The sequence below is a fragment of the Oncorhynchus keta genome, chromosome 20, assembly GCF_023373465.1.
Source record: "Oncorhynchus keta strain PuntledgeMale-10-30-2019 chromosome 20, Oket_V2, whole genome shotgun sequence".
NCBI classification, from domain to species: Eukaryota; Metazoa; Chordata; class Actinopteri; order Salmoniformes; family Salmonidae; genus Oncorhynchus; species Oncorhynchus keta.
Window position 1 is genome coordinate 30,737,467 of NC_068440.1, and position 25,194 is coordinate 30,762,660.

Here is a 25,194-nt window from a genome sequence, read left to right on the forward strand (position 1 = left end):
CAGAAACAGGAATCAGAGGGAAAAGAAGGATTGTGATTGAAAATAAAAACTATTATAAACTGCCAGCAAAGCACTGGTGCTGAGGAGTGTGGTTGGAATGAAATATTCTATAGTTTTAGAAAATATAATTGTATTAGTTGACAGCCATATGACAGATGGGTGATTGGAGGTATTCTTGACCGAGGTACAGGAATAAAAGTTGAGATTACATTTTGCCTTGAGTTTTAATAAAGTCTGTCTGTCTGCAGAATAAGGAGAAGTCAGACAACATGCACAAGACTGGATTTAAACACTGTTTATTGTGTTCAGGTATAATCACCTTGATTTAGGCTACAGCGCCAAGATTTAATATATATTTTTAAAAATTACAATAGTGCACTTGAGCTGTATCATAATATGTAGTTTATTTTATATTATTTTACATTTGACAACAAGATACAACGTACTGCCAGTAAACAGATAGCACACTTCCAGTACTTATCGTGTATAAAAAGTCTGGAATCCAAACTGACACAACAGAAATAAAACGTATGTTTTACACATTTACATTATCATCTTGGAACCGTAATGCAACAAAAAACTATTGAATCAGTTACGTTGTTTCGGTGTCAAAAGCTGCTATTTTTCCTCATCTTATCACAAGGAGAGATGCAGAGACAATGGTGGAGGTTGTGTGTTTGGACAATTAAACTCCTTATGTTATGACTAGGAACTAAACCAGTTCAGCAGATGCACGTAAGACCTAGTATATCATCTATAACCATTCAATATGTTCAAAATCAACATTATGCCCAGTGTACAAAACATTAAAGACACCTTCCTAATATTGAGTTGCAGACCCCATTTGGCCCTTAAAAAAAGGCAAACTCAACATTAGGAAGGTGCCTTTAATGTTTTGTACACTGTGTATAATGTTGACTTTGAACATATTGAATGGTTATGGACTCTACAAGGTGTTGAAGCGTTCCACAGGGATGCTGGCCCATTTTAACTCCAAAGCTTCCTACAGTTGTGTCAAGTCGGCTGGAAGCCCTTTGGATGGTGGACCATTCTTGATACACAAAAGAAACTGTTGAGCATGAAAAACCCAGCAAAGTCTTGCCCATTCCCCCTCTGAGTGGCACACATACACAATCCATGTCTGAATTGTTTTATTTAACCTGTCTCCTCCCCTTCATCTACACTGATTGAAGTGTATTTAACAAGTGATCATAGCTTTCACCTGGTCAGTCCATGTCATGGAAAGAGCAGGTGTTCATAATGTTTTGTGCACTCAGTGTAAAACAGAACATTTTATTAGAGACAAGATGACAACATATCATTTTAACTTGGTGTATCAGGATAAATCATTTTTGGACATAACAAACCGCCCAGGTACAGTAATAGTCCTGGACTGGAACAAGCTCAGGGGTGAAGATACCCTTAGGTACAGATCTAGGATCAGCTTTCGCTCCCCCAATCCTAACCTTAACCATTAGTGGGGGAAACGCAAAACTAACCGAAGCTCAGTGTCTGGGGTGACTTCATCCCACACCACTGGAACAACACAAAAAAACAGTCTCAAATAGTCTTTAGTCTCAGATAGCCTTTAGCCTCAGATAGCCTTTAGCCTCAGATAGCCTTTAGACTCAGATAGCCTTTAGTCTCAGATAGCCTTTAGTCTCAGATAGCCTTTAGTCTCAGACAATCTCAGATCGTCTTTAGTCTCAGAAAGCCTTTAGTCTCAGACAATCTCAGATACCCTTTAGTCTCAGACATTCTCAGAGAGTCTTTAGTCTCAGATAGTCTTTAGTCTCAGATAGCCTTTAGTCTCAGATAGCCTTTAGTCTCAGATAGCCTTTAGTCTCCATCTTTAGTCTCAGATAGCCTTTAGCCTCAGATAGCCTTTAAATCTCAGATAGCCTTTAGTCTCAGACAATCTCAGATAGTCTTTAGTCTCAGATAGCCTTTAGCCTCAGATAGCCTTTAGACTCAGATAGCCTTTAGTCTCAGATAGCCTTTAGTCTCAGACAATCTCAGATCGTCTTTAGTCTCAGAAAGCCTTTAGTCTCAGACAATCTCAGATACCCTTTAGTCTCAGACATTCTCAGAGAGTCTTTAGTCTCAGATAGCCTTTAGTCTCAGATAGCCTTGAGGCTCAGATAGCCTTTAAATCTCAGATAGCCTTTAGTCTCAGACAATCTCAGATAGTCTTTAGTCTCAGATAGCCTTTAGTCTCAGATACCATTTAGTCTCAGATAACATTTAGTCTCAGATAGCATTTAGTCTCAGATAGCATTTAGTCTCAGACAATCTCAGATAGCCTTTAGTCCCAGATAGCCTTTAGCCTCAGATAGCCTTTAGCCTCAGATAGCCTTTAGTCTCAGATAGCCTTTAGTCTCAGATAGCCTTTAGTCTCAGATAGCCTTTAGTCTCAGATAGTCTTTAGTCTTTCGTCACAGCTGGCTATAGTAACTGATTAACTATTGTTTTTACTACACATATTCAGGTTTGTGCTACACATTGCTGGTAAACGGGGTGAGTCCCGTCCTCCTAAGTAGAATTAATCGAAGCACATTGAGCAGACTGAGTGAATAATTATTATGATAACTTCAAAGCTGCCGTGAGCGTTCCTCACCTTCTGGTTCTTGATGAACTGCTCCATGTCATTCTCAGTCAGGGATGGGCCTCATGTCTGTCAGCTTCTCCAGCTTCATCAGGAACTGCTGGAAGTCCAGCTGCATCAGAGCCCGCCCTTCAGTACTGCACTTCTTTACGTTACCATAGCTACATGACGGAACAGGGAACACAAGTTGACTTTGTTGACTTTTGTATTATTTCTGTCAGACAGTACAGAATAAGATACAGAATAAGTTACATAAGTTTAGTTTTTGTTGAGAGACGTTTCAGAATCCAAAGTTGTTTATGAGCAACGTTCTAAAAACATGACATTTGAAATCTTGATGCCCAAGGCACAAGAATGAAAAACAAAAATGTCAAAGGAGAAAATCTGAAATCAACGGAGAGTTAATAAATCGAATAACTCTTAATTCTGCTCAGACAGTTTTCTTCAAGGCATCTTTTGTCTCGGACAGTTCAAGTGTTTGTTTTGTAAAAAGGCCAACAAGTAAATACTTAATATTCATTGTTCACTTGATAACTTCACAAACTGTCTCTTCACACCGTGTGGAGATCTGGATTTGAGGTTCCTCAGTCGGAGTGCCCGTCACATCTGACTGTTCCCTTGTGTGTGTTTGTGTATGTGTGTGTCTGTGAGTGTGTGTGTTTGTGTATGTCTGTGTTTGTGTATGTGTGTAACGGAATGGAATCAAGTCCACCAGATCAGTGGCTGCTGACATCCATGTTTCTTCTGGTACTGACAGAGCTGTTATTTCTCTCTCTCCTTCCCTCCCTACATCTATATCTCCCTCCCTTCCTCCTCTCTCTGAGGTTTCCAGAGTCCCCCGGGGTGAGACGGTGAGTGGTGAGTCAGACTGTCAAGCGGCTCTAGCTCCTCTCTGAGGAGTCCAGTTGGGAGTGCGAGGCGAAGATACTGTAACAGACAAATAGACCACGCCTGGCCACTCTACCATACTGGAGGGATGGAGGTGATAGGAGGCACAGTACCGTGACACTCAGGCTCTGTCTATAATGGCACCCTATTCCCTTCATAGTGCACTATTTTTGACCAGTGCCCACAGGGCCCAAACTAGTGCACTATATAGGGAATGACTATATAGTAATTTGGGACGCAGACAGACCAGGACCTTGGGGATACGGAGGGGAGGGAACACCAGAGACTAGACTAATCCCAGTCTGGGATGGGGAGCTGAGAGAGGCAGACTCTTGTGAAGGAGCTTCACAGGTCTAATACTGATACACAGATCATGTCCATGGTGATGTGTCGAGCAGAGAATGAAGAGGACCCTGTACAGTTTATTAAATGTTAGTTGTACACTTTTGGGTGTCTTTTCCTACCTACTGTATTGTGATATGTTTTATATATTATTTTAATGTAACTTTTATTTAACTAGGCAAGTCAGTTGAGAACAAATTCTTATTTACATTGACGGCCTACCCAGCCAAATCCGGGCGATGCTGGGTCAACTGTGCGCCGCCCTATGGGTCTCCAAATCACGCCCGGTTGTGATACAGCCTGGGTTCAAACCATGGTGTCTGTAGTGACGCCTCTAGCACTGAGATGCAGTGCCTTAGACCGCTGCGCCACTCTGGAGCCCTAGTCCTGGCCTTAGAACTAAAGCCCTAACTAACCCTAGTCACGTCCTTAAAACTAAAACCCTAACTAACCCTAGTCCCGTCCTTATAACTAAAACCCTAACTAACCCTAGTCCTGTCCTTAGAACTAAAACCCTAACTAACCCTAGTTCTGTCCTTAGAACTAAAACCATAACTAACCCTAGTCCTGTCCTTAGAACTAAAGCCCTAACTAACCCTAGTCACGTCCTTAAAACTAAAACCCTAACTAACCCTAGTCCTGGCCTTAGAACTAAAGCCCTAACTAACCCTAGTCACGTCCTTAAAACTAAAACCCTAACTAACCCTAGTCCCGTCCTTATAACTAAAACCCTAACTAACCCTAGTCCTGTCCTTAGAACTAAAACCCTAACTAACCATAGTCCTGGCCTTAGAACTAAAACCCTAACTAACCCTTGTCCTGTCCTTAAAACTAAAACCCTAACTAACCCTAGTCCTGTCCTTAGAACTAAAACCCTAACTAACCCTAGTCCTGGCCTTAGAACTAAAACCCTAACTAACCCTAGTTCTGTCCTTAGAACTAAAACCCTAACTAACCCTAGTTCTGTCCTTAGAACTAAAACCCTAACTAACCCTAGTTCTGTCCTTAGAACTAAAACCCTAACGAACCCTAGTTCTGTCCTTAGAACTAAAATCCTAACTAACCCTAGTCCTGTCCTTAGAACTAAAACCCTAAATAACCCTAGTTCTGTCCTTAGAACTAAAACCCTAACTAACCCTAGTTCTGTCCTTAGAACTAAAACCCTAACTAACCCTAGTTCTGTCCTTAGAACTAAAACCCTAACTAACCCTAGTTCTGTCCTTAGAACTAAAACCCTAACTAACCCTAGTTATGTCCTTAGAACTAAAACCCTAACTAACCCTAGTCCTGGCCTTAGAACTAAAACCCTAACTAACCCCTGTCCCGTCCTTCAAACTAAAACCCTAACTAACCCTAGTCCTGTCCTTAGAACTAAAACCCTAACTAACCCTAGTCCTGGCCTTAGAACTAAAACCCTAACTAACCCTAGTTCTGTCCTTAGAACTAAAACCCTAACTAACCCTAGTTCTGTCCTTAGAACTAAAACCCTAACTAACCCTAGTTCTGTCCTTAGAACTAAAACCCTAACTAACCCTAGTTCTGTCCTTAGAACTAAAATCCTAACTAACCCTAGTCCTGTCCTTAGAACTAAAACCCTAAATAACCCTAGTTCTGTCCTTAGAACTAAAACCCTAACTAACCCTAGTCCTGTCCTTAGAACTAAAACCCTGAACTACCAGCTCAGTAAAGCTCAGCACAATCAACCTGGGTGCAAAAAACACTGTACCCACTTCCCTGCCGGTTTCACGATTTAACACTCTTATAGATGTTGTGCTTGTGCCTCATCTTTTTCCCACTTCATCACAAGATGGTCAGGGGCATTATGAAAGCTTTTTACCCCCCCACCCCACCCCTCCCCTATTTATGCCATGTCTCTCAGGCATAAAGAGGATGTCTCACCTGGCCGTATAAAACTCTGCCTGCCAGTACTTATATTTCACAAATGCTTTCACACACGCACACTCAGACAAGAGTGCACGCACGCATACACCCACACACACCACCATGAACAATGCACTGTGCAGAGAAAAGGTGCAAGTGCTGATTTGAGGGAAATGCATTTGGCCCCAAACCTTTGACTCACTAGCAATGGAGATGGGAATGGAGCAGGTGGTTTTAGGAGCCATATCGGATGTGTCAAGTGTTTAGAGGAGACTCAGGCCAGCCTCGTGTCAGACATGTTCCCTGTGGGGTCTCTATAACAGAACGTATAACAGTCCTGGGATGGTGTTGGGGTTGGGGAGAAGAAGGCACAGAGAGTTAGCTAGTTGCTACCATATGGAGGGGATAAGAGGACTGAAGAGGAGTTGTCTCAGGAGAATGTCACAGAAAGCTGAAGAAAAGCTGGAAGCACTCATGTCTTGAGTGCTTATCTAGGCAATCAGCGCGTTCCTTTGCGGTACTCTAACATTTAGTTTTTTAATTATTTATGACAAGCAGATGTTCCATCAAGAGGATGTTCAAACCTTGAGAAGAAAACAATAGGGGGGGAGTAAAGAACAGAGAATCAAACTTTTCTTTATCGATGTTCGGGCTCGAAGCACCTTGTGGTCGTACCTTTACTGCGGGAGACGACAGGGGCTCCAATACGGCCTTATTCAATAACTCACTTGAGGTATTCAGCCTATGACATGCGTCCCAGCTGATATTTATGAGCGTACCCCGGGAGCAAGGAAAGGGCCCCTCGACCAAAAAGACGTCAAAATTAGAGATGAACGAGGCAGCTAAAATGTCCACACCTCTCCACTGGCAGTAAATCCCGCTATTCCACAGGTACATATTAGCATGTGGTAATAAACTCACTATAAACCATAATTTAATGAGCAGTAGGTTTGTGTTCACAGATATTATTTTTCCTGCTGTGCTTATCATAATATATTTGCTGGCATTACTAGTCAGCAGCAAGCATACACATATTTATTATATTTATTTACTTTTTAAAAGCATATACATATTTTTTTAAATTGCTGATTCGTACCTTTGAAATATACTATCACATAAACTGTAAGTGGGTACAGAGAGACATTATTTACTATTTTTGGAAAGGTTTTATTAAATGGAATGAACATGACTCATCAGGCACCACTCAGCCCCTTGATGAAGGATGCAGTATACTGTATCTGCTGAAAAAGTATTTTATCTAGAAATCAATTAAAGTGTTTTGTAAATCAAAGTAAGGATGCAGGAGTTGTTCCTCCTTCTTCTGAAGCCTACTGGCTTCTCTGGTGATATCTGATGAAACATTCCTGGTTTTATGTAGAAATCAGTCACTGTATTTTCATATGCAAGTAAACAACTTACCCCTCCACCAGAGTCCTATTGGCCAGACGGATGCAGTGTTCCCACAGGACGTTAGACACAGGCAGAGGGACCCGGACGTGTCTGGACACATCACCCAGCCTCTTGTTAAACTCCTCAAACTCCTGAGGAATAGAAAAACCAGAACATTTTGTTCGTTTTTTTTTGGTCAACTGATAAATATTTGACAAAGACATCATTCTGGGTTTCACGACAAATTGGCTATATTTTAAAGCAGAGATACTTTCATTAGTATTGTTGATTGTGCTTTGTATTTTGTGTGTTGATGAGCTAACACCCAGTTCTACAGCTGAGCTGGTGAATAATGTTAGTCGACATGAGTTCTCATTAACACAGTTGAGCAGACATCCATCCAAACTTTCAGCCCTCACATACTCCCCCTGCACCACAGATGTCCTAGCAACCCTTGCCATACAAGATGGCTGCTGGCCGCGCTCCATTCCAACATGAGCAGCAGAGACACATCAGTCATGGACGTGTTGATGCAGCTGGTCAGGCCTTTTTCATTTTTCTTTAATTTCACCCCAAAAAATGTATGTAGGCTTTTTAGACACAAAGACCCATCGCTCTGACGCTCTCCATATACCAAAAGCTACATGTTTCACCGTGTTCTTACACCTTGTTTGTTGCTGATACAAACGCCACAATAGTACAGACTGGGGTGTCAGAAAAAGGTGAAATGTTTTCCTCACTCACTCACTGTACCAGAAGCTTGTACGCTTGTTACACAGTCTGCAATTTTCAATTAGATTTGAATGGAGGTAATTGTGGTTAACGGTGGAGTGGTTCATCTTGGCAAACTGCAGAACACTGGAAAGGGAATTGAAGGTGACACATTTTTCACTAAAAAGGTTGTACACGTTTGTCACGCCCTGGCCTTAGTTATCTTTGTTTTTTTTATTATTTTGGTTAGGTCAGGGTGTGACATGGGGGATTTATGTGTTTTGTCTAGGGGTTTTGTATGTTTATGGGGCTGTTTCCTTTCTAGGTAGTTTGTAGGTCTATGGTTGCCTAGATTGGTTCTCAATTAGAGGCAGCTGTCTATCGGTATCTCTGATTGGGAACCATATTTAGGCAGCCATATTCTGTGGGTATTTTGTGGGTGATTGTCTACTGTCTTTGTGTCATTGCACCAGATAGGACTGTTCGGTTTTCACTTTTGTTGTTTTGTATTTTGTAGTGTTCTCGTTTATCGTCGATATTAAAGATGTTGAACACTAACCACGCTGCATCTTGGTCCTCCTATCATTCAGCGGAAGAAAACCGTCACAAAGTTATTGCATCTGACTGGCAGAATTCACGAGGAGAAATAAAATGCATCTGAAAATCATCATACAGTCATAAACCTAAAAATGGATTTTCTCACACACTATTTTGATGCATGAAAGTACCCAAGGACTGCATTCAATGTATTTTCAAACAACAAATGTGTGCCATCAAACGCTCACATTTTGAATAGCCTGGTTGTACATGAGACAACGTCGGTACCCCTGACACAATTTCCAATCTAAATGCAAATATAGCCAATATTGGATGCTAATATTCAACACAAACTCATGAATACAACATACATAATCTCCTCTAAAATACAACCCTGTATCAATAACTTGTCAATCATATACCATACTGTAGTGATGCATGGGTTGACTCATAACCCGCAGTTCCCTGCGCTTATATCCACGGGGCGGGTGGGTTTAGGGTCATTAAATATTGTGTGGATGAAGGGTGGGTGGCGGGCAGGGCGGGCTGAATAAAAAGAAAACAATACCTTTAAAAAATCCATAAATGTGTAATTATTGTGTAATTTATATCTATAGGCTACGTTGAGGTTTTTATTTCATTATTTTGGGCCATCTGGCATTAGTGCATTAGCCTAAGCTTTAGGGACCAACTGTACGCAGGCCGAATAACCTACACGCCAACCGCCAAATGCTTTTGGTAACAGGCAGAAAGAGATAACATCGATACACGGAGGCAAAACGGTCCGAATTTAATTCAAAAAGAGAAAAGCTGTGAAATAGAGAGTTGAAAATAAAGAGAAGGGAGGGACAGAAAAGTCATGTTTGGGAAAGATTTGTTGAAGTGGTAAAAGATGATGAAAGCAGTGCCTGCAATGTTATGTGTGATGATTGTGAGGCGCTATACAAATTCGACAGTCACAAGAAGGGCCTATCGCACGTCAAGGGAACCGTAGCCTACTGTTTAGATGGGTTAAATGGAAACTGAAATCTGGACACTGACTGTAGGTCTATAACCTCCCAAATGTAGGCTCATTCTTTGGTGTAGAAATATTATTTATTAATTTCAGATCTTGAGAGAATGTGAATGTGCAGCTAGATACTGTCTGTATAGGTGCTATCTTTATCAGCATCATAAAAGCTGATAGTGCCATATAAAACATGCATCCAAGCTGAACTGAAACCTTATCAGAAACATGTTGGTTCGTTTTCACAGCTTTCTATTTCCTTACAACCGGTCAAACTGATGTCTCTCGGAAATTTTGCACAGAAAAAAAGTTATGTTTTTTGGAGGGTTGAGTTTCTGCATTTTCTCCCAAGTCCCTAAATGTCTTGGCTCTGTGAAAGAAGCAGATGAGAGAAAAGTTGAACTAGATTGAAGTAATTATTCTATCGATTTATGATATTCTGGTGAGCAAGGGTTTACTTAGTCTTCTAGGACATTTGGCAGCAACATACGTATAATGACAGACGAGAAGCTGCATGTATCTAACTATAGACAAGTTGACTAACAAATAGCCTACTAAAATGTCGAAAATTATGAGCAGAAACATTTAAATCCGTAAAAAGAAATCCTGCACCCCGTGTCCAAAAATGTTTTTTCCCTTTGTGATTGTAGCCTAGAGCACATATTCTATATTAGTGGGTGAGGGTTGGGTGCAGGCCTCCGATTCCCACGTTATTAAATATAGTCGGGGGATGGGTTATTAGCAATTGCGGGCAGGTGAACAAACAGCTGACCCACACACAACTACTATGTCTACCTCAGAAAGAGATTGGATGAGCAGCATACATCTCAGCCTGACCGTTGCTCTCATCTTGTCGTGTAAATTAAACTCTTAGGTCCGCTGTGATCATCAATATGGCAAATGCGTTTAAATCAAGTCAGTGAGGCAGACACTTTTCCTCTGACTATTTGGCTTAAACATAATTAGTTTGGCTGAGAGCGGCTTAATAATGCTCGCAGAGAGCCGTCTTCCAGCCAGCCGATCCACAGATCCAGAAAGGTGAGCCTGAGTTTTTCATTAGAATTGGAGGCTGTGTAGTGGTTTGCTCGATGTGGTTCGGGATTTAAAGCTATGGCTGCTCAGACAGAAATGCTTATGCATATTTGGGGGATTCTCCTAGCTTCCGCCTCGCAAATAAGGCCCACGGTCACGCTACCACTGCAAAACCCCCATCTGTTCCTCAACACTAGGGCCCCCTCTCTCCGTATGCTCCGGCTTCATGCTCATCACGACACGCCGAGCCACACGTCCCCATGCAAAATGCATGATGGGATAAGTGGAAGGAATGAATAACGATTTGATACTCATTTGGGAAGAGAACTTTAAGCCTGGAGATAGTTACAGGAGGGGACCTAAGAAACTCACCTTTCCTTAACAAACCTCAAACTAAGCTTCCTGAATCTGCATTAAACTCCCCAAACTTCTTCCGAAATATGAATTATTCAAATCCTAACTGGCAAATAATTGATATCGGAAGACCTCTCGGAGTGGTTACGGGAATGAGAACAGAAAACTTTAAACAAAGATCTCGACATGTTGAAAGGGATTAAAAGTTATCGATGACCTTGTGCTTCCGGAATTACTGGAAAATTTGATTTAAAAAATAATCCATATTTGAAAGATCTCACTGCATTTAAAATACATTTCCAATAGACAGTCTCAAAAGAGAGGTGTCATCTTTAGTTCCTAACCAGGAAGCCTCGCTGAAAAAAAAATGCCATTGCAACTACAAAAAAGTATTTGTGATGTTTTTCTTCCTGCAGTGCAATTGAATGTTCATAAGGGGAATAGGAGAGAGATGGGGATGTGTGGTGCCTAGCTGGTTTCCCTTGAGGTACTGTAAATGTGCTGCACTGTGGGATCCAATAAGAACAGCACTTAACCTGAACTACTGTGGTACAAATACAAAGCTGTCCAACTGGGCAACCGCTATAAACTTGTTATAAACAGATAAACAAATGCATTGAAATAGTAGTACCATTCCCTTTTCAAGATAACACAAAATAGTCACGTGGTCTAGCTTAACTAAAATACACAAAAGTATGTGGACACCCCATTCAAATTAGAGGATTTGGCTATTTTAGTCAAACCTGCTGCTGATCCGTTTATAAAATCGAGCTCACCGCCATGCAATCTCCATAGACAAACACTGGCAATAGAATGGCCCGTACTGAAGAGCTCAGTGATTTTCAACGTGGTACAGTCATAGGATGCCACCTTTCCAACCAGTTAGTTCGTCAAATCTCTGACCTGCTAGAGCTGTTATTGTGAAGTGGAAAAGTCTAGGCACAACAACGACTCCGCCGCGAAATGGTAGGCCACACAAGCTCACAGAACGGGACCGCTGAGTGCTGAAGCACGTCTGTCCTCGGTTGCAACACTCACTATCGAGTTCCAAACTGCCTCTGGAAGCAACGTCAGCACAATAACTGTTCATTGGGAGCATGAAATGGGTTTCCATGGCCAAGTTGCCGCACACAAGCCTAAGATCACCATGTGCAATGCCAAGCGTCGGCTGGAATGATGTAAAGCTCATTGAATTCTGGAGCAGTGGAAACACTTTCTCTGGAGTGATAAATCACGCTTTACTATTTGGCAGTCCGAAAAATCTGGGTTTGGTGGATGCCAGGAGAATGCAACCTGCCCGAATGCATAGTGCCAACTTTAAAGTTTGGTGGAGGAGGAATAATGGTCTGGGGTTGTTTTTCATGGTTTGTGCTATGCCCCTTAGTTCCAGTAAAGGGAAATCCTAACACTACAGCATACAATGACATACTGGACGATTCTGTGCTTCCAACTTTGTGGCAACAGTTTAGGGAAGACCCTTTTCTGTTTCAACGTGACAATGCCCCCGTGCACAAAGCAAGGTCCATTGTGATTGCTGTGGAAGAAATTGACAGGCCTGCACAGAGCCCTGACCTCAACCCCATCAAACAGCTTTTGCATGAATTGGAACGCCGACTGCGAGCCAGGCCTAATTGCCAAACATCAGTGTCCAACCTCACTAATGCTCGTTGCTGAATGGAAGCAAGTCCCTGCAGCATTGTTCCAACATCTAGTGGAAAGCCTTCCCAGAAGAGTTGAGGCTGTTACAGCAGCAAAGGGGGGACCAACCTCATATTAATGGGATGTTCAACGAGCAAGTGTCTACATACTTTTGGCCATGTAGTGTAGATGAGATTAGATCTGTGATTGAGTTGTCTGTAGACAATGTAAAGTGCTTTGAGAACAGGGGAAGCTCAGTGTAAATTCCACCCATTAACTACTATGGTAAACTCATCAATCTTCAACAGAGTGAGAGCTACTCTACTAAAGGACGCCTTGCATAATCCTGTAGAATATTTATGGTAATTGCTAGTGCCTTGGGCAGATCTTTACTTGGGTTGATATATAACATTTAATGCTATTGTAGTAGGGAACAGTGGAAGAGAGTACCATCCTAGGGGGGTGAGACCATGGGTCACCCCAGGAGAATGACTACTATTTCCTTTGGTAATGGGCTTACAAAGGCTAGGGTCGTTACAGTATGCTTTGCTAAGAAGTAATGTCAATACAGTATATTGTGTGATCTGATATGGTCAGGGGTCCGCAGCTCCACCACACAATCAATTCTATTAAAATATATACAGTACCAGTGAAAAGGTTTTGAACACCGACTCATTCAAGGGTTTTCCTTATTTGTACTACTTTCTACATTGTAGAATAATAGTGAAGACATCAAAACTATGAAGTAACACATATGGAATCATGTAGTAACCAAAAAAAGGGTTTAACAAATCAAAATATATATTTGAAATTCTTCAAAATTGACACCCTTTGCCTTGATGACAGCTTTGCACACTCTTGGCATTTTCTTAATCAGCTTCATGAGGTAGTCACCTGGAATGCATTAACGCATTAACAGGTGTGCCTTGTTAAAAGTTCATTTGTGTAGTTTCTTTCCTTAATGCATTTGAGCCAATCAGTTGTGTTGTGACAAGTTAGGGATGGTATACAGAAGATGGTGTTTTACCAAATAGGGCTAAGTCCATATTATGGCAAGAAAAGCTCAAATAAGCATTACTTCAAGAAAGGTCAGTCAATTCGGAAAATTTCAAGAAATTTGAAAGTTCCTTCAAGTGCAGTCACAAGATAAAGCTTTGTGATGAAACTGTATCTCATGAGGACCACCACAGGAAAGGAAGACCCAGAGGTATCTCTGCTACAGAGGATAAGTTCATTAGAGTTACCAGCCTCAGAAATGGCAGCCCAAATAAATGCTTCACAGAGTTCAAGTAACAGACACATCTCAACATCAACTGTTCAGAGGAGACTGTGTGAATCAGGCCTTTATGGTCAAATTGCCACAAAGAAAGAGACACAAGCAATTAGACCAGTGGAAATATGTCCTTTGGTTTGGTAAATCCAAATTTGAGATTTTTAGTTCCAACAGCCATGTCTTTGTGAGATGCAGATTAGGTAAATGGATGATCTCTGCATGTGTGGTTCCCACTCAGCATAGAGGCTGAGGTGTGATGGTGCTTTGCTGGTGACTTTGTAATTTATTTAGAATTCAAGGAACATTTAACCAGCATGGCTACCACAGCATTATGCAGCGATACGCCATCCCTTCTGGTTTGTGCTGTTGGGTTCTGAGAATATGAAATATACTTATTCATGTCACTGAGGGAGAGAGGGTAATGTATAACATTTACATTATGTCAGAATATGTTATTATTAGCTATCAGGGATCCTATGGGAGGGATACTCTGGGAGGAGAAGAGACACAGTCTGGTACCAGGCACCATGATAGCCGTGTGTTGAGTGTAGGGGAGCGATCACATGTTGACGGCATTGATAAGGGGAAAGAGGAAAGAGCCATGGATTAGTGATGGACGGGGGTTGAGATCAGGTCAGGTCACGTTAAGGGTGAAACAAAAGTTTATGGCCAATATCACTTAGTGTCCTGCCTAGCAGTAAAGAATGATGTTTTATACAGATGTGTAGGAGGAGACTCAGCCTTGAGGAACGGTTAAATATCAGTGCTTGTGTGAACAATGTCTTTGTCTAATGCAGCTGTATTGACCCTCTGGGAGAATAAACTTGGTTAAGCTTTCATAGTGTCCATTGAGTTTTATACTCTGAGAATTAGAACCTACAACAGGACAATGATCCGAAACACCTCCAGGCTGTGTAAGGGCTAGTTGACCAAGAAGGAGAGTGATGGAGTGCTGCATCGGATGACCTGGCCTCCACAATCACCCGACCTCAACCCAATTGAGATGGTTTGAAATGAGTTTGACCGCAGAGTGAAGGAAAAGCAGCTAAAATGTGCTCAGCATATGTGGGAACTCCTTCAAGACTGTTGGAAAAGGGTGGCTACTTTGAAGAAATTAAAATATAACATATAAATTCAGCAAAAAAATAAACATCCTCTCGCTGTCAACTGCATTCATTTTCCACAAACTTAACATGTGTAAATATTACAAGTTCCACAGACATGTGCCTAACATAAATGGAATATTGTATCCCTGAACAAAGGGGGAAGGGGGCAAAATCAAAAGTAACAGTCAGTATTTGGTGTTGCCACCAGCTGCATTAAGTTCTACAGTACATCTCCTCCTCATGGACTGCACAAGATTTGCCAGTTCTTGCTGTGAGATGTTACCCCACTCTTCCACCAAAGGACCTGCAAGTTCCTGAACATTTATGGGGGGAATGGCCCTAGCCCTCACCCTCCGATCCAGCAGGTCCCAGACGTGCACAATGGGATTGAGATCCGGGCTCCTCGCTGGCCATGGTAGAACACTGACATTCCTGTCTTGCAGGAAATCACGCACAGAACGAGCAGTATGGCTGGTGGCATTGTCATGCTGGAGGGTCATGTCAGGATGAGCCTGCAGGAAGGGTACCACATGAGGGAGGAGGATGTCCTCCCTGTAATGCACAGCATTGAGATGGCCTGCAATGACAACCACCTCAGTCCGATGATACTGTGACACACTGCCCCAGACCATGACGGACCCTCCACATACAAATCGATCCCACTCCAGAGTACAGGCCTCAGTGTAATGCTCACTCCTTCGATGATAAACGCGAATCCGACCCTTACCCCTGGTGAGACAAAACCGCGACTCGTCAGTGAAGAGCACTTTTTACCAGTCCTGTCTGGTCAGCGACGGTGGGTTTGTGCCCATAGGCGACGTTGTTGCCGGTGATGTCTGGTGAGGACCTGCCATACAACAGGTCTACAAGCCCTCAGTCCAGCCTCTCTCAGCCTATTGCGGACAGTTTGAGCACTGATGGAGGGATTGTCCCGCTGGTGTGATGTTCGGATATACCGATCCTGTGCAGGTGTTGTTACACGTGGTCTGCCACTGCGAGGACGATCAGCTGTCCATCCTTTCTCCCTGCAGCACTGTCTTAGGCGTCTCACAGTACGGACATTGCAATTTAATGCCCTGGCCACATCTGCAATCCTCATTCCTCCTTGTAGCATGCCTATGGCATGTTCACGCAGATGAGCAGGGACCCTGGGGATCTTTCTTTTGGTGTTTTTCAGTCAGTAGAAAGGCGTCTTTAGTGTCCTAAGTTTTCATAACTGTGACTTTAATTGCCTACCATCTGTAAGCTGTTAGTGTCTTAACTTCTTGGTGACAGGGAGGCAGTATTGAGTAGCTTGGATGAATAAGGTGCCCAGAGTAAACTGCCTGCTAGTCTGTCCCGGATGCTAATATATGCATATTAATAGTATTATTGGATAGAAAACACCCTGAAGTTTCTAAAACTGTTTGAATGATGTCTTTGAGTATAACAGAACTCATATGGCAGGCAAAAACCTGAGAAAAATCCAACCAGGAAGTGGAAAATCTGAAGTTTGTAGTTTTTCAACTCTTTGCCATTCCAATATACAGTGTAAATGGGGTCATATTGCACTTCCTGCTGCTTCCACTTGATGTCAACAGTCTTTTGAGCTTCTATTGTGAAGTGGGGGTGGATGAGAAGGGATTGAGCCAGGTGTCTGGCAGAGTGCCACAGGCTCTGAGGCGCGGTCAAGAGAGAGTTAGCTCTCGTTCCATTGCTTTTCTACAGACATAGGAATTCTCCTGTTGGAACATTATTGAACATTTATGATAAAAACATCCTAAAGATAGATTCTATACTTAGTTTGACAAGTTTCTAAGAGCTGTAATATAACTTTTTGAACTTTTCGTCCGACGTTCGACTGGACCTGAACGTGCGTTTGGATTTGTTTACCAAACGCGCAAACAAAAGAAGCTATTTGGACATAAATTATGAACTTTATCGAACAAATCAAACATTTATTGTGGAACTGGGATTCCTGGGAGTGCATTCTGATGAAGATCATTAAAGGTAAGTGAATATTTATAATGCTATTTCAACCTAATGTTGACTACACATTATGGCGGATATCTTTTTGGCTGCTTTGTTGTCTGAACGCTGTACTCAGATTATTGCATGGTTTACTTTTTCCGTAAAGTTTTTTTGAAATCTGACACAGCGGTTGCATTAAGGAGAAGTATATCTCTAATTCCATGTATAACACTTGTATTGTCATCAACATTCATGAGTATTTCTGTGAATTGATGTGGTTCTCTGCACAATCCCCGCATGTTTTAGAACTACTGAACATAACGCGCCAATGTAAAATTAGATTTTTTAAAATATAAATATGCACTTTATCGAACAAAACATACATGTATTGTGTAACATGAAGTCCTATGAGTGTCAAAGGTTAGTGATTAATTTGATCTCTATTTGTGCTTTTTGTGAGTCCTCTTTTATTTGTGCTTTTTGTGAGTCCTCTCTTTGGCTGGAAAAATGGCTGTGTTTTTCTGTGAGTTGGTGGTGACCTAACAGAATCGTTTGTGGTGCTTTCGCTGTAAAGCATTTTTTAAATCAGACGCTGTGGCTGGACGAGAATTGTATCTTCAAAATGGTGTAAAATACTTGTATGCTTGAGGAATTTTAATTATGAGATTTTTGTTGTTTTGAATTTGGCGCCCTGCACTTTCACTGGCTTTTGGCGAGGTGGGATGCTACCGTCCCACATTACCCAGAGAGGTTAACGACCATTCCACAGATGCATGTTCATTTATTGTTTATGGTTCATTGGATAAGCATGGGAAACAGTGTTTAAACCCTTTACAATGAAGATCTGTGAAGTTGTTTGGATTTTTACGAATTATCTTTGAAAGACAGGGTCCTGAAAAAGGGACGTTTCTTTTTTTGGTTATTACATGATTTCACATGTGTTATTTAACAATGTAGAAAATAGTTAAAATAAAGAAAACGTTTTGAATGAGTAGGTTTGTCCAAACTTTTGACTGGTACTGTATAGAAATAAATACATTTTAAAGGAATTATTATATTTATCTACTTCGTTATAGAGACAAACCTCTTTTTCAGGTTAAGCCAAGTCAGCTCTGCATAAACTCATTGGACATGATTGTGTGACACCGCCACTATGTTTCAGAGGCCAGCATGCGTTCTATATGTGGAGTTTACAGCTTCTTAGGGTTATTACAGAAAATATATACAGGAAAATCAGCCATGAACCCTGATCCATCACTGTATTATTACAGCAATGACATGACAAACGGACATGACCTTATGAAGTAATCCATTACAGGAATATACACATACACGTCCTTCACCATATTTTAGTCATTACGTTCACACATACTAAAACACACGTCACATACCTTTAACAGGACGTCCACGTACACATTGTGCTGCGACATTATCCCCCTAATGTCAGACTTAACTGCAGCCATCAGCAGCAGCATCTGTTCGTAGTCTAAAGCCTTGGCCGCCACGACCCAGCATATGGGTTTACGTAGCTCACTGGTATAAGCGAATGACAAGGAGAATGGTATAAACAAGGACAGTGGTTGTGTCATAAATGGCACCCTACTCCCTTCATAGTGCACTACTTTTGATCAGGGCCCTGGTCAGAAGTAGTGAAGTATACTGTATATGGAATAGTGTTCCATTTAGGACGCATCCATAAACAAGGACAGTGTCAATTCAATACTCACTCAGTACATTTTACTCAGTGTGCAAAGTAAGGACAGAAAAAGTGAAAAACGTTCAGTAGAAAGATTTGAGAATGTTCAAATGTTATTTTCTCCAGGCATTGAACTTTAGAAAGTTTAAAATCGTTTGGGGTAGATATTGATTTTGAGTCCCTTTTTGAAAATGTGAAACTCTGACGCACCCTCAAGACTGGTACTAATGGTACACACACGTTGAAAAACATCTAGCTGATAGAGAAGAGTTTGTGGTCAACGGTCATTTCCACTCTCACTGATAAGGTCATGTGTGTCAGAGGAGATCGTGACAACTAGTTAATAACGTGACAGCTGAAAACAGTTGTTCTGATTAAAGAAGCAATAAAACTGGCCTTCTTTAGACTAGTTGAGTATCTGGAGCATCAGCATTTGTGGGTTCGATTACAGGCTCAAAATGGGAGTAGTACACAGCGTTGTACGAGATCTACAGTTTCTTGGCAATTTCTCACATGGAATAGCCTTCATTTCTCAGAACAAGAATAGACTGATGACTTTCAGAAGAAAGGTCTTTGTTTCTGGCCATTTTGAGCCTGTAATCGAACCCACAAATGCTGATGCTCCAGATACGGAGCATCAGCATTTGCATCAAGGGAGTGAAAATAAGAATATGTTCTTAACTGACTTGCCTGGTTAAATAAAGGTAAAAAAAAAAAAAAAAAAAAAAAAAAAATTCTCAACTAGTCTAAAGAAGGCCAGTTTTATAGCTTCTTTAATCAGGACAATGGTTTTCAGCTGTGCTCACATCATTGCAAAAGTGTTTTCTAATGATCAATTAGACTTTTAAAATTATAAACTTGGATTAGCTAACACAACGTGCCATTGGAACACAGGAGTGATGGTTGCTGATAATGGGCCTCTGTACAAATTTATTCCATACAAAATCAACCGTTTCCATATACAATAGTCATTTACAACATTAACAATGTCTACACTGTATTTCTGATCAATTTGATGTTATTTTAATGGACAAAAAAGTTGTTTTTCTTTCAAAAACAAGGACATTTCTAAGTGACCACAAACTTTTGAACGGTAGTATAGGGTGCGTTTGTAATTTGGCATCCTAATCCCTATAACTGGGGTAGGCAACTAGATTCAGCCACGGGTCTATTTGTGTTGGCGCAAATGGTCGGGGGGGCGGGTAATAATTATAACAATTTGTACACTAAAAATGGTTCACAATTAACCGCAAAAAGAGATTGTATTTGAAAATAACAATAATTTCATACATTGATGAGCAACGCCCCTGTGCACTTTTTAGGGAATAGGGTGCCATTTGGGATACATCCATAGAGTTGTGGACTGACTGACCTGTGAGTAGAACTGCTGGAGGAACAGCTTCTTGGCTACAGGCATCATAGTATCCAGGTAAGACTGAAGGGACTCAAACTGCTCGGCCAGAAACACCCTGGGAAGAGAGGCAGAGAGTGAAATCAGTACAGACTTTTAGGTAGGCGGATAGGCCCACCAAATCAGAGATTGAAGCAGTGTTAGAGGGGTACGGAGAGGGGTAGGAGGGGAGAGGGGAGCAGGGGCTTTAGCTGAATGGATTGGGATATTGCAGACAGACCATTTTCCCCTTTCTCTCCTGAGCTTTAGAAACTTCTCTTGATCCCCTGTGCTTATTAATGAGGTAGTTTCAGTCCTAGCATCAGATGGAGGTGGAAGGGTGTAGGAGGTACAGTAGCTAGAAATAGAGTTTTGGCCAGGTCATAATGCACCTTCTTGTTGGTTTAAATCAGCACCATATCAGGCCATGAAGCCTAAAGCAGTGGGAGTATTTACATTCACTGGGTTTTCATCACTACAGCTATACATTAACAAACACTGAGCCACATAGAATAGTTGTGGGGAAAAAAACGATTAATTAAAATCAATAGAAACAAAAATGAAAGCTAGTCCAGTGTAAAAATGGGGCACGGGGGGATTGAAGACATTTTTCAAATGTGTCAGCATGATCAACGCTATTATTATCCTTTTAAATGTTTACAACAAAATTCAAGAAAATAAGTTCAGTTAAATGATGGGCAGAGAGTCAACTGAGTGTGCAAATCTGGTGATAAGCGTTAATGACTGGCCGTGCGACAAGGTCAACGCAAGGCAAGGGGAAGGCATAGAGATGAATGGACCTCATTATAACAGTATGGTAACTGTTAAATAAACAATATTGTATACTACGGACTAGGGATGTGTCCCAAATTACATCCTGTTTTCTATATAGTGCACTACTTTTGACACACAAGGCTCTGGTCAAAAGTAGTACACCATGAAGAGAATAGGGTGCCATTTAGGATACATCCTAGGGCAGCAGGAAATGCTATTTAGTTGGCTGGAGCTGGAGCCGAAAGTTCAGTTGGGAAGAGATATGTATGAGAGAGAAGGAGAGAATGAATCGAAATCGTTTAGACATGGAGCAACAGTTGCACTTGCAGGGTTTTTCATTTGGTGATGCAACACGCCCCTTCAGATGTTAGAGAAATGAATGAATCATGTGAATATGTGTTATGTGTAATCCAAGATGATCGTTACATAACCACATTGTGTTGACACATTCTTTATCAATAAGTGCTTGTTGCAGTAGAAACTAGCTGCCTACTGAGAAGTAATTGAAAGCGGGCATGAAACACATCGAAACGAATTGCAAATCTATGTGGGCCAAGGACAAGTATCTAGGACAAAATTAGAACCTCAACAAAGACCATTACCTTTCCAGATTGCATTGCACTCAACCATCAAACATTAACGAGCGCAAGTGATGTCCAATATGCCACGAGACATACACACAGCTTGCTCCTGCCTCCCTTTAATATGACAACATTCCCACAAAAGAGTGGGCAAACACGTTTGTTTTTATGGACTCGAAAAATGGCATTATCTGTGAGTCGTCAGCCCACCATGACCACAAATCTCATGGTTACCACAGGGAGAGATAACAAGCAGAGCCCTGACATGTATCGGGTTATGCCTATATAAATTTAGACAATGACAAGAGGCACTTATCTTTCACAACTATAATCTTGATCTTTGCTCAGGGCCCTGGGGTGGCGGGCCCTCATTGATTATTCCATTAAAGCATGGCTAAATGAGCTGTTAAAGGTAGAGCAGCCCTTTACGAGGCTCCCATAGTCAGTAATGGCTTTATTCAAAATGGCTTATTGTATGCTGAGCATGTCTGGGTGCTAGGACAGAGGGGTTAGGTGGTGTGTAAGCCCCCTCCACCACTACAGTAACTGCTCTGTGTGTGTGGGGGGGGGACATTCCATTCGTCCTTCCTTTAAAACCCTTAAGAGCCTAAGCCCTGATCTCTTCAACAGTGAAAACAGTAGTTACTTCAAACGTTGTGTTTTTCTCACAATCGGATTTTGAAATGTTACAGCCTACAATCATAACATTTGTCTCCCGGAGCGTTGAGGACAGTGGGTTGCTCAGCAACAGGCCCCAGCGAAACAGGCACAAGGCAGGGCAGAGACTTTTATTACAGTAATGATGAGGATAATGCACATTATTGTTTGACCAAATCATGGTTTGGAGTGAGGTGAGCGTGTAGAATGTCCAGCTTGCATTGATGCTACCAATACAGTTTATAACTCGCACAGCCAAGTCAGAGTGTCACACTCTGGAGCTCTGTGAATAATTTAATTTGGAATGACCCTCAGTGGCCACCACCCTCTAGGGACTTCTAAAGAGATATAAACAGGATTTCAAATGGGGGTCTAAAGACCATCTCTTACAGTGACTCTGTTGCGACTACCCTCTGGGCCAGGCCATAGAGTGTCTCACTGGCTGTCAGAACAACCAGCTGGCTGAGGTGAGGGCTGGGCACCTTCTCCTTCCTCTCCTCCACCGGGCCACCCTGGATGCTGGATCCGCCTTCCCCAGAGACTCCTATAACAGGTGGACAGAGAGAGGGAATAGTTAGCTTGACTTGCTTCTTCCTCCCACACACAGAGAGCGGAGAGTTAGACCACAGATACTCAGAGACGGGGACAGACACATTCACTTTGCGATAACAGGGAGACAGAGAGACTGAGAGAGAGACAGAGAGAGAGAGAGAAAGGAAAGGGGGGGGGATACCTAGTCAGTTGTACAACTGAATGCATTAAACTGAAATGTGTCTTCTGAATCAGAGAGGTGTGAGGGGCTGCCTTAATAGACATCCACATCATCGGTGCCCAGGGAACAGTAGATTAACTGCCTTGCTCAGAATGATAGATTTTACCTTGCCAGCTCTGGGATTCGGCTACTGGCCCAATGCTCCTAACCGCCAGGCTACCTGCCGCCCAGAGTGAGTGAGTCAGTGAGTGAGAAAGACATACAGGGAAACACCAGTTAGCTTTGAAAGAACAGTGACAGAGAGAGAGGGGGATAGATGAGCTGGCTTTGACAGACCAGGAGACACAGAGATAGATATTCTTTGGATACAGGCTAATAGCACCACAGACATTAGCTCTGTGGCCAACTGTTAAAGCTGGAGCAGTGAGCTATGACCACAGGCTACATCAGCCAGATATGAGAGTTGGTTTTACCACAGAGCTCAAACAGTGAGCTACAGCAGTAAGATACAATTATTTACAGTACCAGTCAAAAATGCGGACACACCTACTCATTCAAGGGTTTTTCTTTATTTTAACTATTTTCCACATTGCAGAATAATAGTGAAGACATTAAAACTATGAAATAACACATATGGAATCATGTAGTAACCAAAAAAGTGTTAAACAAATCCAAATATATTTGATCCTTGAGCATCTTCAAATTAGCCATCCTTTTTGCCTTGATGACAGCTTTGCACACTCTTGGCATTCTCTCAACCAGCTTCATGAGGAATGCTTTTCTTGAAGGAGTTTCCATGCGGAGCACTTGTTGGCTGCTTTTCCTTCACTCTGCAGTCCCACTCATCCCAAACCATCTCAATAGGGTTGAGGTCGGGTGATTGTGGAGGCCAGGTAATCTGATGCAGCACTCCATCACTCTCCTTCTTGGTAAAATAGCCATTACACAGCCTGGAGATGTGTTTTGGGTCATTGTCCTGTTGAAAAACAAATTATAGTCCCACTAAGCGCAAACCAAATGGGATGGTGTATCGCTGCATAATGCTGTGGTAGCCATGCTGGTTAAGTGTGCCTTGAATGCTCAATAAATCACTCACAGTGTCACCAGGAAAGCACCCTCACACCTCCTCCTCCATGATTCACGGTAGGAACCACACATGCGGAGATCATCCGTTCACCTACTCTGCGTCTCACAAACACAGCGGGTGGAACCAAAAATCTCAAATTTGGACTCATCAGACCAAAGGACATATTTCAGCTGATGTATGAAGGTCTTTATAAAATAATTTGATTAATTGATTGATTTCTACCGGTCTAATGTCCATTGCTCGTGTTTCTTGGCCCAAACAAGTATCTTCTTCTTATCGGTGTCCTTTAGTAGTGGTTTCTTTGCAGAAATTTGACCATGAAGGCCTGATTCACGCAGTCTCCTCTGAACAGTTGATGTTGAGATGTGTCTGTTACTTGAACTCTGTGAAGCATTTATTTGGGCTGCAATTTAATGAACTTATCCTCTGCAGCAGAGGTAACTCAGGGTCTTCCTTTCCTGTGGCGGTCCTCGTGAGAGATCGTTTCGTCATAGCGCTTGATAGTTTTTGTGGCTGCACATGAAGAAACTTTCAAAGTTCTTGACATGTTCATGTTTTAAAGTAATAATGGACTGTTGTTTCTCTTTGCTTATTTGAGCTGTTCTTGCTGTAATATGAACTTGGTATTTTACCAAATAGGGCCATCTTCTGTATGCCCACCCCTACCTTGTCAAAACCCAACTGATTGGCTCAAAGGCATTAAGGAAAGAAATTCCACAAATTAACTTTTAAGAAGGCACACCTGTTAATTGAAATGCATTCCAGGTGACTACCTCATGAAGCTGGTTGAGAGAATGCCAAGAGTGTGTAAAGCTGTCATCAAGGCAAAGGGTGGCTAGTTTGAAGAATCTAAAATCTAAACTATATTTTAATTTGTTTAACAGTTTTTTGGTAACTACATGATTCCATGTGTTATTTCATAGTTCTGATGCATTCACTATTATTCTACAATGTAGAAAGTAGTAAAAATAAAGAAAAACCTTTGAATGAGTAGGTGGATCTAAACTTTTCACTGGTACTGTACATATAACTAACTATAACTGTACAGAGTGTTAAAATGTTTAGGAACACCTGCTCTTTCCATGAAATAGACTGAACAGGTGAAAACTATGATCCCTTATTGATTGAATCTGTTAAATCCACTTCAATTGTACAGGGCTACGAAAAAGTATTTGCTCCATTTCTAATTTTCTCTATTTTTGCAATTAAAAAAAAATCAGATCTTCAACCAAAATGTAATAGATAAAGAGAACCTGAGTGAACAATAACACTATGACTTGCTAGCAGCAGGCAACCTTGTCACGGACATCAGAAAAGCAATCAAATTAAATCGTTTACCTTTGATGAACTTCAGATGTTTTCACTCACGAGACTCCCAGGTAAGAGAGCCAAAGTTCATTTTTTCCCAAAATATTATTTTTGTAGGCGAAATAGCTCCGTTTGTTCTTCACCTTTGGCTGACAAATCCCCCGGAATTGCGGTCACCACAACGCAGAAAAACTATTTTCACTAGGACCGATTGGAGTAATGGCTACCTCTGTATTTTACTCGAGATTCTCTCTCGGAGCCACCATGTGACCGCCTA

At 41.7% G+C, this 25,194-nt stretch overlaps 1 protein-coding gene across 2 annotated transcripts; it reads right to left on the reverse strand.

Annotated features, from left to right (window-relative positions):
• Positions 1-928: 928 nt before the first annotated feature.
• Positions 929-25,194, reverse strand: LOC118378234 (syndetin-like). Of its 2 annotated transcripts, XM_052472633.1 has the most exons (7): positions 24,948-25,194; positions 22,689-22,742; positions 22,201-22,354; positions 19,781-19,877; positions 18,104-18,245; positions 7,136-7,257; positions 929-2,766 (listed from the first exon to the last, which is right to left on the reverse strand). In XM_052472633.1, the coding sequence occupies exons 5-7, from the start codon at positions 18,185-18,187 to the stop codon at positions 2,652-2,654; spliced, it is 321 nt and encodes a 106-aa protein (XP_052328593.1). In that variant the 5' UTR covers positions 18,188-18,245; positions 19,781-19,877; positions 22,201-22,354; positions 22,689-22,742; positions 24,948-25,194; the 3' UTR covers positions 929-2,651. The 2 variants fall into 2 exon arrangements, with proteins under 2 accessions (XP_052328593.1, XP_035621092.1); XM_035765199.2 differs by lacking the exon at positions 22,689-22,742.